Source organism: Hyperolius riggenbachi, chromosome 4 (assembly GCF_040937935.1).
Source record: "Hyperolius riggenbachi isolate aHypRig1 chromosome 4, aHypRig1.pri, whole genome shotgun sequence".
Taxonomy (NCBI): Eukaryota; Metazoa; Chordata; class Amphibia; order Anura; family Hyperoliidae; genus Hyperolius; species Hyperolius riggenbachi.
The window spans coordinates 319,604,577-319,622,416 of record NC_090649.1 but is presented as its reverse complement, the minus strand read 5'-3'; the positions used below and the strand labels follow the sequence as shown (position 1 = coordinate 319,622,416).

The 17,840-nt window shown below is 40.7% G+C and overlaps 1 protein-coding gene across 10 annotated transcripts in view; it reads right to left on the bottom strand.

Moving 5' to 3' along the window:
- Window positions 1–17,840, bottom strand: part of SASH1 (SAM and SH3 domain containing 1) — a 1,147,574-nt gene that overhangs the window by 6,773 nt on the left and 1,122,961 nt on the right. For all 10 annotated transcript variants that reach the window (XM_068231708.1, XM_068231715.1, XM_068231717.1 and 7 more), the window contains 2 exons: window positions 5,570–6,507; window positions 105–236 (listed from right to left, as the gene is read on the bottom strand). In XM_068231708.1, coding sequence (XP_068087809.1) covers window positions 105–236; window positions 5,570–6,507 — 1,070 coding nt within the window. The remainder of the gene's footprint in view (window positions 1–104; window positions 237–5,569; window positions 6,508–17,840) is intronic.

Genomic DNA, 17,840 nt, shown 5'->3' with positions numbered 1-17,840 from the left:
TCAGTTATTAGTGACCAGTACTGGCTCTGAAAATAATGTAACTTATTAATCTGTAAACATTTCAGGATAAAAGCAATAAAAAAAGCGATGTTTATTAAACTTACAGCCATACGATGCTCCTTCCTTAGAAGTCTAACACGGATTTGGTCCATGCAGTCTGCTACATCTCTTTCCTGCTGACCCAGCTCCTCTGCATATCGCTCCACTAAGGCTTCTGGGATACCGCAGCGGCCATGCTGCCAGAAGAAAACAATTACAGTTAATCACCCTGAATAAAATTTATTGGTCATCTGTAATTCTATGTTGGATGTAAATGGCAACACAGCATTTTCACATTTGTTCTTTCATAGGTAAGAACAGTATAATCAGTGCCAAAGTTTTAACACTTTCCTGGTAATAGATGATATAGAAGGATCTCATTCACCAAATCTTTAATTAGAATGTTGTTTTTGAAATGAAACCATGTATATCATTTTGTTTCCTGAGGTATTTAAAACAAAATATGGAGGTATACAGAGGATTCTAAAATGTTAATAGAGGCAGCAATAGGTTTGCCTGTCATGGACTAAAAGCCCATTCACACTCGGGCGCTGTTTGCCTGCAATCAGCAAAGTGCGAATCTCGGACAATCAGCAAAGCGCTGCTGCACAAGTAATTCTATGGGATTACTGTCACTGCAGTGATTGCAGTGCATTTGGGATTATCGCCAATCGCAAACAAGCTGCATGCAAGATCTTCACAGCGACTGTGCCGCAATTCTCTTTCACTAGAATGAGAATAGCAAAACACAATCGCTGAAAAATCACAGAAAGAGGTAATGCCAAATGCGATTACAAGTGTTAACGGGGCCTTATAGTGCTTTACTTAAGAATAATATACAGGTCCTTCTCAAAAAATTTGCATATTGTGATAAAGTTCATTATTTTCTGTAATGTACTGATAAACGTTAGACTTTCATATATTGTAGATTCAAATACACACAACTGAAGTAGTTCAAGCCTTTTATGGTTTTAATATTGAGGATTTTGGCATACAGCTCATGAAAACCCAAAACTCCTTTCTCAAAAAATTATCATATTTCATCCGACCAAATATAGAAAAGTGTTTGTAAAACAAAAAAAAGTCAACCTTCAAATAATTATGTTCAGTTATGCACTTAATACTTGGTCGGGAATCCTTTTGCAGAAATGACTGCTTCAATGCGGCGTGGCTTGGAGGCAATCAGCCTGTGGCACTGCTCAGGTGTTATGGAGGCCCAGGATGCTTCGATAGTGGCTTTAAGCTCATCCAGAGTGTTGGGTCTTGCGTCTCTCAACGTTCTCTTCACAATATCCCACAGATTCTCTATGGGGTTCAGCTCAGGAGAGTTGGCAGGCCAATTGAGCACAGTAATACCATGGTCAGTAAACCATTTACCAGTGGTTTTGGCACTGTGAGCAGGTGCCAGGTCATGCTGAAAAATGAAATCTTCGTCTCTATAAAGCATTTCAGCAGATGGAAGCATGAAGTGCTCCAAAATCTCCTGATAGCTAGCTGCATTGACCCTGCCCTTGAAAAAACACAGTGGACCAACACCAGCAGCTGACATGGCACCCCAGACCATCACTGACTGTGGGTACTTGTCACTGGACTTCAGGCATTTTGGCATTTCCCTCTCCCCAGTCTTCCTCCAGACTCTGGCACCTTGATTTCCGAATGAAATGCAAAAGTTGCTTTCATCCGAAAAAAGTACTTTGAACCACTGAGCAACAGTCCAGTGCTGCTTCTCTATAGCCCAGCTCAGGCGCTTCTGCTGCTGTTTCTGGTTCAAAAGTGGCTTGACCTGGGGAATGCGGCACCTGTAGCCCATTTCCTGCACACGCCTGTTTCTACTCCAGACTCAGTCCACTGCTTTCGCAATCTTTCTCCACAATCAGGGTCCGGTCACCTCTTCTTGTTGTGCAGCGTTTTCTGCCACACTTTTTTCTTCCCACAGACTTCCCACTGAGGTGCCTTGATACAGCACTCTGGGAACAGCCTATTCGTTCAGAAATTTATTTCTGTGTCTTACCCTCTTGCTTGAGGGTGTCGATGATGGGCTTCTGGACAGCAGTCAGGTCGGCAGTCTTACCCATGATTGCGTTTGTGAGTAATGAACCAGGCTGGGAGTTTTTAAAGGAGAACTGTAGTGAGAGGTGTATGGAGGCTGCCATATTGACTCCCTTTTAAGCAATACCAGTTGCATGGAAGCCCTGCTGAGCTATTTGCCTGCAGTAGTGTGAATCACACCAGAAACAAGCATGCAGCTAATCTTGTCAGATCTGACAAAAATGTCAGAAACACCTGATCTGCTGTATGCTTGTTAAGGGTTTGTGGCTAATACTATTAGAGACAGTGGATCAGCAGAACAGCCAGGCAAATGGTATTGCTGAAAAGGAAATAAATATGGCTGCCACCATGTACCTCTCACTACGGTTCTCCTTTAAAAGCCTCAGGAATCTTTTGCAGGTGTTTAGAGTTAATTAGTCTATTCAGATGATTAGGTTAATAGCTCATTTAGAGAACCTTTTCATGATATGCTAATTTTTTGAGATAGGAATTTTGGGTTTTCATGAGCTGTATGCCAAAATCATCAATAAAAGGCTACTTCAGTTGTGTGTAATGAATCTAAAATATATGAAAGTCTAATGTTTATCAGTACATTACAGAAAATAATGAACTTTATCACAATATGCTAATATTTTGAGAAGGACCTGTATATCTGAGATTTGTACTCTAGAGATCTGGTAATGTTGTTTGGACCTGACCTGGCTCATCTAGGAATGCAAGCCAGTAAGTCCAGGAAGTACATCGTATAAGTAAACCCAATACAACTACAGGAAGGTGGACAAGCCAGGAAAAGACGAAAACAAAGGAAACTACCAAGAAATGTGTTAAAAGGTTTATAAATGGAAAAAAAATAACAGGGAGATAGAAAACGAGTGGGGAAAAAGGAAAACTGTAAAAAGAAAAAAAAAAAATAGAAGGAAAATAAAAAAAGAAGAAAATCTGGACATGTAAAAACAAGTGTAATATTCTTGTATTTAAAAGTCAAAACATAGCAAGTACATTGTAAAGTAATAATAACTAGTAGTGAATAAATAGTAATGATAACTGCTACAAAACACAAAGGGTACATAAATCCAAATAATACAGGTCTGGCATGCAAAGCAGGTTACTTTGCGGAGATTGGCTTGGGTGCTGATATCATACAATTACATTTCCAATGGTGGAACATCCATAATATTGGCCACAAATGCATTTTGGCACCAGAGGTAAAGATAACAAAACGTGAGTATTGGTTAGAGTTTATTAGCGTAGGAGTCCTGTATTAAGAATAAGGGGTATTTAGCTTTAGATGTTAAGGCCAAGCATTAGGAAGGGGATGTTTGGATTAGGCATAAAGAAAGGGGATTAGTTGGGGGTGTACTAATGGAATACCAATGAAAAATGCATTGCATAGCAAATCACAGTATCAGAAATGTATTGCTTGCCACCATGCTAAAACCACCAGTGCCAAATCCAATCAGATAACTGACAATCATAGAGAAAGGAAGCATGTTTTTCCATCATTGAATCCTAAATGCCCAACTACGCCAAGCCTGAGAACTTTTGTTGCTTGAACACATCTGTTGCTGATTAACCACTTCAGCCTAACTAGACGAAAATTTTCTGCTGGCCGTTAGCCCAACGATCAATGAAAGGGATTATAATTCCCTTTCACTGATCGGACCCCCCCCCCCCCCCCCCCTTCCCCGGAGAAAAGCCGACAGCGTCTCTTCAGACGCTGCGGCTTTTCTGAGATCAAAAAGTTCCCCGTCTTCATACTTCTTCCTGGGAGCGAGATCGATCACTCCCAGGACTTTTTGACTGTGGCCATCTTGTGGCCAAATAGCAAACTACACCCAAAAACACTTTGAATAAATAAATACATTTTAAAACATTTAAAATCCCGTTTACCTCCCACACCAAAAAATGCCCACATACAAATTTTAATAAAAAATAAAATGAAAAATTACAACAATAAAACAAAAACAAATAGTTACCTAAGGGTCTGAACTTTTTAAATATTCATGTCAAATGAGTATATCAATATGATTTATTAAATTATGGGCTTCTAAATAGTGATGGATGCAAATTGAAAAAATGCACCTTTATTTCCAAATTAAATATCGGCGCCATACATTGTGATAGGGACATAATTTAAATGGTGTAATAAGCGGGATTGGTAAATAAAGTACATAGTTTTTAATTATGGTAGCATGTATTAATTTCAAACTATAATGGCCAAAAGCTGAGCAATAATTAATTTTTTCCATTTTTTTCTTAATATTCCTGTTAAAATGGATTTAGAATAAATGTATTCTCAGCAAAATGCATCACCCACAGAAAGCATAATTGGTGGCGGAAAAAACAAGATATAGATCAATTCATTGTGATGAGTAGTGCTAAAGTTATTGGCAAATGAATGGGAGGTGAAAGTTGCTAAGATGTGAAAAAATCTCAACCCTGTAGGCTGAAGTGGTTAATCGGTAGTTTGGCAGGCAAAAAAAATAAAAAATAAAAAAAAACACCAAAAACAAATTCAAACACCATTTGCTCTAAATGGTGATGAAATTCAGGACAAATGTTTGGCAGTCTGGAAGACTGGCAAAGGCCTGGATGGGGGCTTCTGCTAGCTCTGCTAAGATTCAAAGGATTGCAGTAGTCCCCCCTCACACTAATCCCACCATCATTTTGGCAAGGACCATAATGCACTTCTGTCCCTTTTTATAATCTTTCTAGCCATAGTGGTGGGCCTTCAGAGGAAAACAAAGTCTGAGACGCAATTTCTACTGCTAAAGTGTTTCTTTGCCAATATCTGCACCACCTTCCACCACTATACCTTGCCGGCAAATATTGTGTATAAGCTGTACAAATTATACACTTGACCCCACTATAGCTGCAATAAACAGTGCGGTCTATTCACCGCCAACATTTTCAGGCGTGTAGAGGCACCCACATTAGCTGCTTCATCTCACAGCAGCCACATTATACATCACTAAGGTTTCCTTGGACCCCTCTAGTGATAATTAATAGTGTAACAAAAATTTAAAAAAATACTTTAAGGGTATGGCTAAATAAAGGTCTAGGCAATTATTACCTTTTGTGCTTCTAGCGCTGCATAATTTTCATTAAGTTCCTGGTGCCTGCTTTCTCTTATATAAATACTAGTAGACCTACGCTCGTTTAAACAGGCTCTAGGTCTGTCTCTCACCACCGCATGTCAGTGCGCATGCGCGTGCACCCACCCGCCTGACGTGTGCTCCCGCCGCATGTACATGCGCAACCGTTCGCACATGCCCGGCCGGCTAACTGGCCCTGTCGTCCTGTCCCAGTCCTGTCCCAATGGCTGTCCGTGCTGCGCACATGCGCAGTAACAAAAAGCATGGACCCAAGGACACAGGGACAGGAGTAGGCAGGGACAGTTAGGTTTTATTAGGTAGGATAATCATAGCAGATTGAAGAATACATGTTTGGTCTCCAAACAGATGAATACACTGCCACCAACCTTATCTGAATAGGGTTCCTCTGTTAGATCGATCTCCTCAGCCTGCAGCCTGTTTTCAATCAATAACTCTTGATCCATTCCTCTGGAACTTGCCATCTTTCTGGCTGAAACAGGGCCCAGTTTTACAGCATGTTGTGGAACATTAGGGGCATCTGAAGGATTGTGCAACCAAGGTGCTATAGCAGAGGTTGGGGAAATGCATTCTTGTGTAGCAGATAGGGCGCTTTCATTTGGTCCTGGTATGCTGGATTTTATAACAGGAAGACCAGATTCTTCTGTACTGGACATGGTAATACTGAGAGCAGGATGGTACAGCCCATTAGCAAACCGTTCTCTACACTTTTTGGCTGGTACTGGTGGAGGTTGTGAAGGGTTTTTCGAGGGCACCCTAGGCTCTGCAGACGATGTAGGCTTGTCAACAGGCACATGTGAAATGTCACTTGTGTTTTGGACTGTGCTGTCTTTATCATGGCTTTGTATAATAGTTCTCCTTGTGCTTTCAGTAGGATCAACAGCCTTGTTATGTGCCACAGTGTCCACATTGCAAGATATTGTGCCAGGTACATCCCCAGTTTCCTCCTCATGGAAAACACTAATAGACTCTTTACCTAGAGAAAAAACTGCTTTGTTTTCTTTAATGCACTGAAGTTCATTTCCTTTATGCTGAAGGTTATCCACCGAGTGAGATCTTGGCCAGACCTTTAGAGATGTGTTCCCTTCCTGCTCGATATTTGTACAGACTCGAACAGGTAGGCTTCTTCTGTTCTTTTTAGATTCCATGAGACCAACAGACTTTGTAGACGAAGTGTAATCATGTCGCTGACCAATGTTTTCAATGTTTCCATGCAAGCCTTCTATAGTCATATTCCGGCTTGGGAAATTAAGGACCTTGGTGGTGGAAGGATCAGGCGATACTGGAGAAGTAATGGGACTTTTGCCTACAAATAAAAAAATATGAGAATACATGTAAGGATGAGGCACAGATTCTGATAGGGAGGTTATAACCATCTCCACAAGTGTATACAGTACTACATCTGGAATATGTGCTGAAATTAAGCATACACCATTTAATTTGTTAACATAGGTAAGGGACAAACCAGCTTTCCTTACATAATAAGAAGTTTTACTTATTATATAGTTCTAGCAAAGAATGCATATTCTGACCTAACCAGTAAAAAGTACATGCAAAGTACGATATGACACAATGTAGGCAACAAGGAACTGTGAAATCACTATAAATAACTACTTTCAAAGCCATAAATGTATCCAATAATAGCACATTATGGACAACGTTCACATTCACCTTAGTAAGTCCAGGTCATCTCATTACAGCCCAACTCCAGACCCTTTTTTATAGAGGAACTCCAGTGAAAATAATGTAATAAAAAAGTGCTTAATTTTTACAATAATTATGTATAAATGGTTTAGTCAGTGTTTTCCCATTGTAAATTCTTTCCCCTCTCTGATTTACACTCTGACATTTATCACATGGTGACATTTTTACTGCTGGCAGGTGATGTAGTTGCTGCTTGCTTTTTGGCAGTTGGAAACAGCTGTAAACAGCCATTTCCCACAATGCAACAAGGTTCACAGACAGGAAACTGCCACGACCATGGTCCTTAGAGTTTCTTGTGGGAGGGGTTTCACCACAATATCAGCCATACAGAGTCCCCTAATAATCTGTTTGAGAAAAGAAATAGATTTCTCATGGGAAAGGGGGTATCCGTTACTGATTGGGATGAAGTTCAATTCTTGGTCACGGTTTCTCTTTAAGGTTTGGTTGAAGTGAAACGAGCTCTCTGTAATGTTGTTATTGCGGTCTCTGTCCATGTCATGTTGGAGAGGATTCCCTTAAGTTCCTATATCAGTAATGCATCAGGTTTTAATAGGATCAAAGAGTGCCACTGGAACAAACGAGGAACAGCTATGAAAGCCAGACAGAGTTTCTACCTCTTCCTTATGTTAAGTAAGGGAAAGACTGACAATCTAGAGTAGATTGTAAAAAGCCATCAATACAGCTTCATTGAAACTTCTGAAACCAAATATCACACAGGAGGAAGATGCAACCCTTGCCCCCTGTGTAGATTACTGCTGCAGTGTGCCTGGAGCAAATGAATAAAGGGCTTGATTCACAAAACAGTGCTAATGCATAGCACGACTGTGCTATGCATCTAGCACGCAATGTGACCAGTGCGAGGGTTTGTGCAAGTAAAGATTAGTGCGCGGTTACTGGCGCGCGCTAACTCTGCAAAGTGCACGAATTACCACGCGAGAACATTCGGCTGCGCAAGCACGTGCAAACCTTTGTCACGGTCGTGCTGTGCATCAGCACTGCTTTGTGCATCAAGTCCCAAATGTCCACACAGATCGTGTCCTGGCCACAAATTGTACTTCAGCCCTGCAAGGTGAGGGCGGCTCTAGCCGCTTGACCACCAATTCAGCAGAAATTAAATGACTTCAGAGCCACCGTATTTCATCTGTTGAACATAGGCCTCTCTAGACTCTCTCTATTTTCCCAACTGTAATATAAACCAGAAAAGATTCCTCACATTTGGCTCTATAGAGGAATTCTAATTTCTGGGGGCAGAATTGATGTCTTTAAAGTCAGAGTAGCACACGCTCAATTCCAATTTAACGCTAGCTGGAATGACAGTAGATGTATTTTAAGCTATGTATCAGAAATCCTGGCAGATTTTTCTACTATGCAAGAATGTAAATTACTCTCATATGGGCATTAATATGGGCATTGATTAAGAGGTATTAAACCCCTCAGTGGTCAAGTGTTTAAAATAAACTGCATATGTAAAAAGCCATTTCAAGCATCATGATCAGATGTGACAACAGTGCTCGAAGCACCCATGGCTTGAAAGTTTTCATGCATTTTTAATGTCTTTAATGATTCCTTGCAACTTCAAACCTAATATACAAAAGTTTGTATATAAAAAAAGGAAAAACCAAAGATGTTAAAGAGGAATTCCACTTAATAATAAAAAGGATACTGCTAGTGCTATCCCTACACTTGTAGTAACCTGTAATGGTAAGTTACCTTTTGAGTTTAGTCTGTAGCCAACTAGCTATGTTTTTCTAGCCATGATCCCCTAAAGCCACATCAAGATGCACCTAGTTTTTTTAGTCTGCTTGCTTTTTTTTTTTGGGGGGGGGGGGGGGGGGGGATTCCCATTTTCCCTGTGGTGTTTAATTCATGCAGGTAGGATTGTTCAGACCTAAACATAAGGCCATGTTCACATCACGGAACGCGGGTGGCCGTGCGTTCGGAACGCAACGCATGCAGTGTGAAAATCAGACAGTGCAGTCTATGCACTTTCTGATGTCGTGCGTCTGCCTCCTGCACGCATTGCCAAAATCTGGACGGCAATGCGTGCATTGTGAACTGGGCCTAAATCAGTATGGACGTGCACACACACACACACCATTTGTAGCCACACCCAATTCAGGCTACTGTCAGTACACTCCCCCCTTATTTACTCCTGCACTTTCAGTAGGTCCCTCTCTCCCCAACCACCCCTAGCACTTCTCAGCCCCCCACGCCTCCCATCCACCCCTCAAGTAAGCCCTTCTCTCCCTTAATACACTCCCAGCAGCCTCATTAAGTCCCTCTCTCCCCATCCACCTGCAGCCCTCTCAGTAAGTCCCTCCTTCCCAGCAGCCTTAATAAGTCCTGTATTTGTGTTCTTGTATTTCTACCCCTCAGCACCCTTTCTTCCTCATCCACCCGCCTCAGTAAGCCACCCTCTCCCCCCAGCATTTACCTCTGTAAAGTCAGAAATGCTTTTGGCTTGCATTGAAATTTCCAAGAGCTGACTGTTCTATTATGCCATACTTGCAGTTCATTTCTGATAGCTTTGAATTCAGTATTAAACAAATACGCTAAATAACACTATTTAATCACTGTAAAGTGATGTCATTTTACAAGTTACAGATACTTTCCTTTATATGCTGTGTCCTTCTTCCTTTGGCTTTAACCAAGTCCAGTTTATTATTGTTATACTGTGGAAGCAAACTTTATATGCTTCTTATTGCAGGGTTGCCATGCCACTACAATGTGCAGGGCCCTCCCTCCCTTATTGGAACTTCAATTTTATCATGCACAGTGCTCAGCAACAGACCTACATTTTTTTCTTCTCCATGAAAGATGAAATCTATTTTGCAATAAACTTCTAAATTGAAAACATTCTGTTTCTTTCATCTCCAGAACGACTGAGGAGGATGGGGAAGAAATCTTGTCATAAACGCACGGGAAGTTCTGGATTTTTTTCTTTTCTTTGATACTTGAAGTAATTTTATTTAAGATAAAGCCATTTATTACTATTAAAGAACAAATAGTTGAAAAGTTAGCTAAACTTACGTAAAATGCTAGCAAATCTTCAGCAGAGCTAATTTACACCAGCAAATTCCTCCCTAGCTCTCAGGTCATTAATTTCAAACACATTTATGTTGGTGGAGAGGAATGCTATGACCTTGTGTATTTGTGGCTCATGGCTGACTGGACAGGCCACACAATTCCTTGCTGTACTAAAAATCCATCATTTATGGAAAGCATATAAACCCATGTAAATTATTATTATCATTACGCTGTACTGAATATATTTTGTCTTGTCACTTAACTGTCCCTCAGAGGGGCTCACAATCTAATCCCTACCATAGTCATATGTCTATATTGTGTAGTGTATGTATTGTAGTCTAGGGCCAATTTAGGGGAAGCCAATTAACTTATCTGTATGTTTTTTGGGATGTGGGAGGAAACCGGAGTGCCCGGAGGAAACCCACGTAGACACGGGGAGAACATACAAACTCCTTGCAGATATTGACCTGGCTGGGATTCGAACCGGGGACGCATGCTGCAAGGCGAGAGCGCTAACCACTACGCCACCATGCTGCCCCAAATGCAGCAGGATGGGTATAAATTCCATGTTATAGTGCTGGGCTCCTGGATTTAGTTTGTGACAGTGGCTTTGGGTTTCTTCCAGACTAATACTTGGAACAATACCGCACAATATCAGATGTGCCAGAATAACTATTAGGGATATTACACGGTTTTGCTCTTTTACTAAACATAACCTAAAACCACACTGCCTCTAGGTAAATTGTATATTTCCCCATCTCGTTTCTTACCTATATCTTTAGATTGTAAGCTCAAAAGGGCAGAGATCTTCTATACATTTGATAAACATGTTATATTTGTCACTGTATTGTGTACCAATGTTAATATTTAGTGTATACCATTCTCTGTATTATTATGTACACCATGTTTGTTTCTTACTCAATACAATGTCATGGGATATGTTGGCAAAAATTCCCCCCTCCCCCCATCCATTGTAAAGCTGCAATGCCAGTCATACCACAGAGCAGTCGTGCATTCTTGCTGGGTACAGAACATATGAATACAGCACTCAGCAGAGGACAGCAGACAGAGCTGCATATGTATGATCATATCACATCATGCAGTAATGTGTGTAATGTAAAACAAAACAAACAAATAAAACACTATAGGCAGGAATGGGATTTGCAGCAAGTCATGCAATACAAAGCTGAGGGGTGACCAAAGCAAAAAACAAGCAGACAGGCATTATGCAAGCAACTCATTTATTAAACTTTCTACATTTTTAATGAAAATAAGTTTACAATCCATATTTCAATGGCAGCTATTAAAAGAATGCACAATACAGTACAAGTCAATTCTTTGGCAAGGTTTGCTTTCTCAGCTAAACTATAGTGAAGTGAAAACTAAACCCAATACTGCATGTAACAAACGGTTACCTGAGCGGGAGCTAAAGTACACAGGAGGGAATGACAATCTATGCAGGGAGGGCAACGCTCTTCTAGCTACATAATGCAGTGTTTATTGAGATATATACATACAAATAGTTTTTACACAGTAAAACGAGCCATCCATTATTATATTGTTCTCACAGTAGGTAGTTAATACTGTAGCTCATAAATCTGACTGATCTACTCAAGGTTGATATTTAATCTCTTTCCTTTACTTGTGCAAAATAATTCCCTAGACAGGATCTATAATAAGATGCTGGCCAGCTTCACTACTTGCACACTATTTTATTCGTTGTGAATAAATAAATAACAATAAGAATAAAAAAAGAATACCCTAAGAAGCTACCATAAGGAGATGAACTAGCCTAAAACCGGTTAGATTTGACAGATATTTACTAATGTGACAGCAATATAGGAAAAACACATACGTCTTATTTGTATGTGTTGAAATACCACAATCACAAAAAATTGTTAAATACATTTGAAGTATAAGGCCCCATACCCACATCAGACCATAGTCTTTTGAAAATGAAAGATCACAGACCAATCTTACCACCCTTCATGTAGTATGAGAGCCATACCTTCACAGTCTTTTCTATGGAGCTGAACTCCCCATCAGAAAAAAATCTTTGCAAGATGCTGCACACACAGATGCTGTACAGACACAAAAGATCAGTATCTGCAAAAGATCTGTTCCTGCAAATTGCAATGATAGTCTATGAGATCTGCAGATCATCATACACACATGATTTAACTGACATTCATCTGCAGATCAGATCCACCAGGATGGATTTTCAGATCTGCAGATGATTGCTTGATCTGCAAATGAATGTCAGTTAAATCATGTGTGTATGAGGATCTGCAGATCTCAGACTATCATTGCAATTTGCAGGAATGGATTTTTGGCAGGAACCGATCTTTTGCAGATACTGATCGTTTGTGTCTGTACAGCATCTTTGTGTGCAGCATCTTGCAAAGATTTTTTTCTGATGGGGAGTTCAGCTCCATAGAAAAGACTGTGAAGGTATGGCTCTCATACTACATGAAGGGTGGTAAGATTGGTCTGTGATCTTTCATTTTCCAAAGACTATGGTCTGATGTGGGTATGAGCCTTAAGAAGAAAGGCAGGAAAATGTCTGCTACGGATTTTTGCAATTTGGTCTTTTTAAACCTTAAAGGGAAGGTTCAGGGAAACCTTTAAAAAAATAAAAATCCATATCCACTTACCTGGGGCTTCCTCCACCCCGTGGCAGGCAGGAGGTGCCCTCACCGCCGCTCCAGAGGCTTCCGGTCGTCTTCGGTGGCCGACCCGACCCGGCCGGCTGCCAGGTCGGGCTCTTCTGCGCTCCAAGGACGGGCTCTTCTGCGTCCCACGTGAGCGCGCTGACGTCATCGGACGTCCTCCGGGCTGTACTGCGCAGGCGCAGTAGTTCTGCGCCTGCGCAGTAAAGCCCGGAGGACGTCCGATGACGTCAGCCCGCCCGCGTGGGACGCAGAAGAGCCCGTCCTTGGAGCGCAGAAGAGCCCGGCCTGGCCAAGTCGGGTCGGCCACCGAAGACGACCGGAAGCCTCTGGAGCGGCGGCGAGGGCACCTCCTGCCTGCCACGGGCTGGAGGAAGCCCCAGGTAAGTGGATATGGATTTTTATTTTTTTTAAAGGTTTCCCTGAACCTTCCCTTTAACATTAGACTGATGGCTAAATACATACTGTAGGTGAAATACAGCTCAGGCCTAAGGTTTGCAATATTGACTGCCCCCCCCCCTTTTTTTTTAGAAAAAAAAAATACCAGTTTTTGGGGTGTTTCGAGTAGTGGGGACTGAAAGTATTTATAAAAAAAAAAGCTTGCATTCAGTTCTGAATGCACTTCTCAGATGTGAATGGTATTCTAGAGAGGGGAAACAGAAAAAACGCTCAACAATATTTCATGACATAAAACGCATTTTATATGTTTAGCCCTATTTTAAAAAACAAAAAGGCTTCCCAAGACAAAAAAAAAATGTATGTAAACTTTCCTACACTTGTTTTATAAGTAGAAATATTTACATATACCATATATGCATACAATATATACAGAGGCCATCTGTATATACAACTGTTGTGTATTTTCTATAGCATACAGATAATGTTTTCTACATAGTCTTATTAACCTAGGGGTTATTTAACATTGTTTAGCAAAGCTAAAAAGCAAATTATGTACAGTTTATGCCTGATAAAAAATGGAGAATGATGAGCAACTCTTATATAAATGAACTATATTTCTTTAACACATATAGATTTGAATAATCCAGATAAGAAAATATTGGTTCAGGTAAATATTGCCGGATAACATTTAACTTTATATCAAAACGCCCAAAAAAACATCAGCAACAGGATCCCTGACATCAATGCTTAAATACGTATGACATAGATCACTACCACTGGGAAAGTGACAAGCCTTAGAAAACATACATTCACTGTCACCCATCTGCATAACATTCAAATAAATTGCCAATATAAATATGACATTACATAGTGTTTAGTAACTGATTTGTCTTAAAGAGAAACTCCAACCTAGAATTGAACTTTATCCCAATCAGTAGCTGATACTACCTTTTACATGAGAAATATAATGATTTTCACAAACAGACCATCAGGGGGCGCTGTATGACTGATTTTGTGCTGAAACCCCTCCCACAAGAAGCTCTGATTACCGCGCTACTCTGGGCAAACTGCCACAATGTAACAATGTTCACAGACAGGAATTAGCTGTTTACAGCTGTCTCTAACAGCCAAAACAGCTAGGAGCAGCTACATAACCTGCCCACAGTAAAAATGTCACCATGTAATAAATGTCAGAATGTAAATCGGGGAGAGGAAAGATTTTTACAATGAGCAAAAACTGACTAAATCATTTATACATAATTATGGTAAAAAATGAAGCACTTTTTTTACTACATTATTTTCACTGGAGTTCCTCTTTAAAGGACTTACGAGGTGACATGTGACATGATGAGATAGACATGTGTATATACAGTGCCTAGCACACAAATAACTATGCTGTGTTCCTTTTTTTCTTTCTCTGCCTGAAAAAGTTAAACATCAGGTATGCAAGTATCAATTTCTGTCCGGGTCGGGACCGGGTCGGACTGGGTCAGACTATAGCATAACCCTTACTGATAAGTAATTAAAGCCATAAAACATTTTTCTGTCAGTAAATGGCTTTTAAGAGCAGAAAAGAGATAAAAAGGGTCAATAATTCATAGATTTGAGCTCTGGCATACTCAATGAAGGTGTCATTGAGCAGAGATAATGAAACAGTAAAAACTTAAAAACTAGATTTAGATATAAAATAAAACTGTGGGATATCTAAAAAAGTCATTTTTAGGAGAAGTGGGATAGATATAATTGTTTTTCTCAGAAGTTTATTTTCACCTCGTACGTCCTTTAAGGTGGCCCTACATGAATGGATTTTTCTAGCAGATTCAATCACATTGATCTGATATGCCAGTGATCTACTCACTGGAATATTGTTTGACTGATTCAGTCCATTAGTCAGAAGGATGATTTGGTGAAGCAGGAAATGTTAATTGAACAGGCTGAAGAGCAGTAGGTTAGAGATGACTGCATAGCTATGTAGTGCATTGAAAAATAAAAGGTTGGATGTGGTTAAGTCAATGCTCAGTCAGCTCTGTGCTGAAATCTAACTGAATGCAGCTGTTATCAACCAGTGTATGCCCAGCTTTAGTTTTCCTGTAACATACAGCCCAAACCAGCTAAGGGCTGTTTCACACCAAGAGTCCTTATCAGCATTCTCCTGATCACTCGAGTTTTGAAAAGCACTTTATTAATATAATCAAATGGGCTATTTCACACAGGATTTGTTTTTTTTTTTTTGCAGCGATTGCGATTCTGTAAAAAGTATAGACAAGCAAAAGCTCTGTAAAAACTGCTTGCCAAACTTCCCGCACAAATTGCCAAACTTCAATCACAAATTGTTTTTGATGTGAAATAGCCCTAACAGACATACCTCCTTGATGATGAGGATGATGATGATGGAGGACCAACAAGGTAAGACTAATAAAATTTAGCAAATTATTAAATATTCTTTGTTTAATTTATTAGGTTTTTTTATTAGCTGGGGCCATTATTTTAAAAACAACCATCCATCACTCTAATTTTATTTAAAGTAGTACAGTGTAGAGCAATGAAAAACACTTGGCACTCAAACCCAGTCCGTATACATGGGGGGCAGGCTCTGCACTTGCTTGTTATTCATTGAATACTTCCCCTTTTCCCAACACTCAAACAAATGGCATATAGCTGAAGCTCCGGACGTGCACCGGTTTCAAGTTCTGTGAACAACAGTCTAACAGTATGCGTAGAAGGAGGCAGACCGGGCATCAGTCCCTTTAAGTTTCTTTAACCACTTGAGGACCTAGGGCTTTCTACCCCTTAACCATGTTAGCGGTATGGACGAGCTCAGCTCGTCCATCACCGCCGATGGCTGCCGCTCAGGCCCTGCTGGGCCGATTTTGTTCAAATAAAGAGCAGCACACGCAGCCGGCACTTTGCCAGCCGCGTGTGCTGCCCGATCGCCGCCGCTCTGCGGCGATTCGCCGCGAGCAGCGGCGAAAGAGGGTCCGCCCAGCCGCCTGAGCCCAGCGTAGCCGGAACAAAAAGTTCCGGCCAGCGCTAAGGGCTGGATCGGAGGCGGCTGACGTCAGGACGTCGGCTGACGTCCATGACGTCACTCCGCTCGTCGCTATGGCGACGATCTAAGCAAAACAAGGAAGGCCGCTCATTGCGGCCTTCCTTGTTTATTCTGGGCGCCGGAGGCGATCGGAAGAACGCCTCCGGAGCGCCCTCTAGTGGGCTTTCATGCAACCAACTTTCAGTTGGCTGCATGAAATAGTTTTTTTTTAATTTAAAAAAAACCCTCCCGCAGCCGCCCTGGCGATCTTAATAGAACGCCAGGGTGGTTAAGGACCGGCCACTTTTTTTCCATTCAGACCACTGCAGCTTTCACGGTTTATTGCTCGCTCATACAACCTACCACCTAAATGAATTTTGGCTCCTTTTCTTGTCACTAATAAAGCTTTCTTTTGGTGCTATTTGATTGCTCCTGCGATTTTTACTTTTTATTATATTCATCAAAAAAGACATGAATTTTGGCAAAAAAATTATTTTTTTAACTTTCTGTGCTGACATTTTTCAAATAAAGTAAAATTTCTGTATACATGCAGCACGAAAAATGTGGACAAACATGTTTTTGATAAAAAAAAACCCATTCAGTGTATATTTATTGGTTTGGGTAAAAGTTATAGCGTTTACAAACTATGGTGCAAAAAGTGAATTTTCCCATTTTCAAGCATCTCTGACTTTTCTGACCCCCTGTCATGTTTTATGAGGGGCTAGAATTCCAGGATAGTATAAATACCCCCCAAATGACCCCATTTTGGAAAGAAGACATCCCAAAGTATTCACTGAGAGGCATAGTGAGTTCATAGAAGATATTATTTTTTGTCACAAGTAAGCGGAAAATGACACTTTGTGAGAAAAAAAAAAAAAAAAAAAAAGTTTCCATTTCTTCTAACTTGCGACAAAAAAAAATGAAACCTGCCACGGACTGACCATGCCCCTCTCTGAATACCTTGAAGGGTCTACTTTCCAAAATGGGGTCATTTGTGGGGTGTGTTTACTGTCCTGACATTTTGGGGGGTGCTAAATTGTAAGCACCCCTGTAAAGCCTAAAGGTGCTCATTGGACTTTGGACCCCTTAGCGCAGTTAGGCTGCAAAAAAGTGCCACACATGTGGTATTGCCGTACTCAGGAGAAGTAGTATAATGTGTTTTGGGGTGTATTTTTACACATACCCATGCTGGGTGGGAGAAATATCTCTGTAAATGACAATTTGTTAATTTTTATAACACACAATTGTCCATTTACAGAGATCTTTCTCCCACTCAGCATGGGTATGTGTAAAAATACACCACAAAACACATTATACTACTTCTCCTGAGTACGGCGATACCACGTGTGGCACTTTTTTGCACCCTAACTGCGCTAAAGGGCCCAAAGTCCAATGAGTACCTTTAGGATTTCACAGGTCATTTTGAGAAATTTTGTTTCAAGACTACTCCTCAAGGTTTAGGGCCCCTAAAATGCCAGGGCAGTATAGGAACCCCACTAATGACCCCATTTTAGAAAGAAGACACCCCAAGGTATTCCGTTAGGAGTATGGTGAGTTCATAGAAGTTTTTATTTTTTTGTCACAAGTTAGCGGACATTGATTTTAATAGTTTTTTTTCACAAAGTGTCATTTTCCGCTAACTTGTGACAAAAAATAAAATCTTCTATGAACTCACCATACTCCGTACGGAATACCTTTGGGTGTCTTCTTTCTAGAATGGGGTCATTTGTGGGGTTCCTATACTGCCCTGGCATTTTAGGGGCCCTAAACCGTGAGGAGTAGTCTTGAAACCAAATGTCGCAAAATGACCTG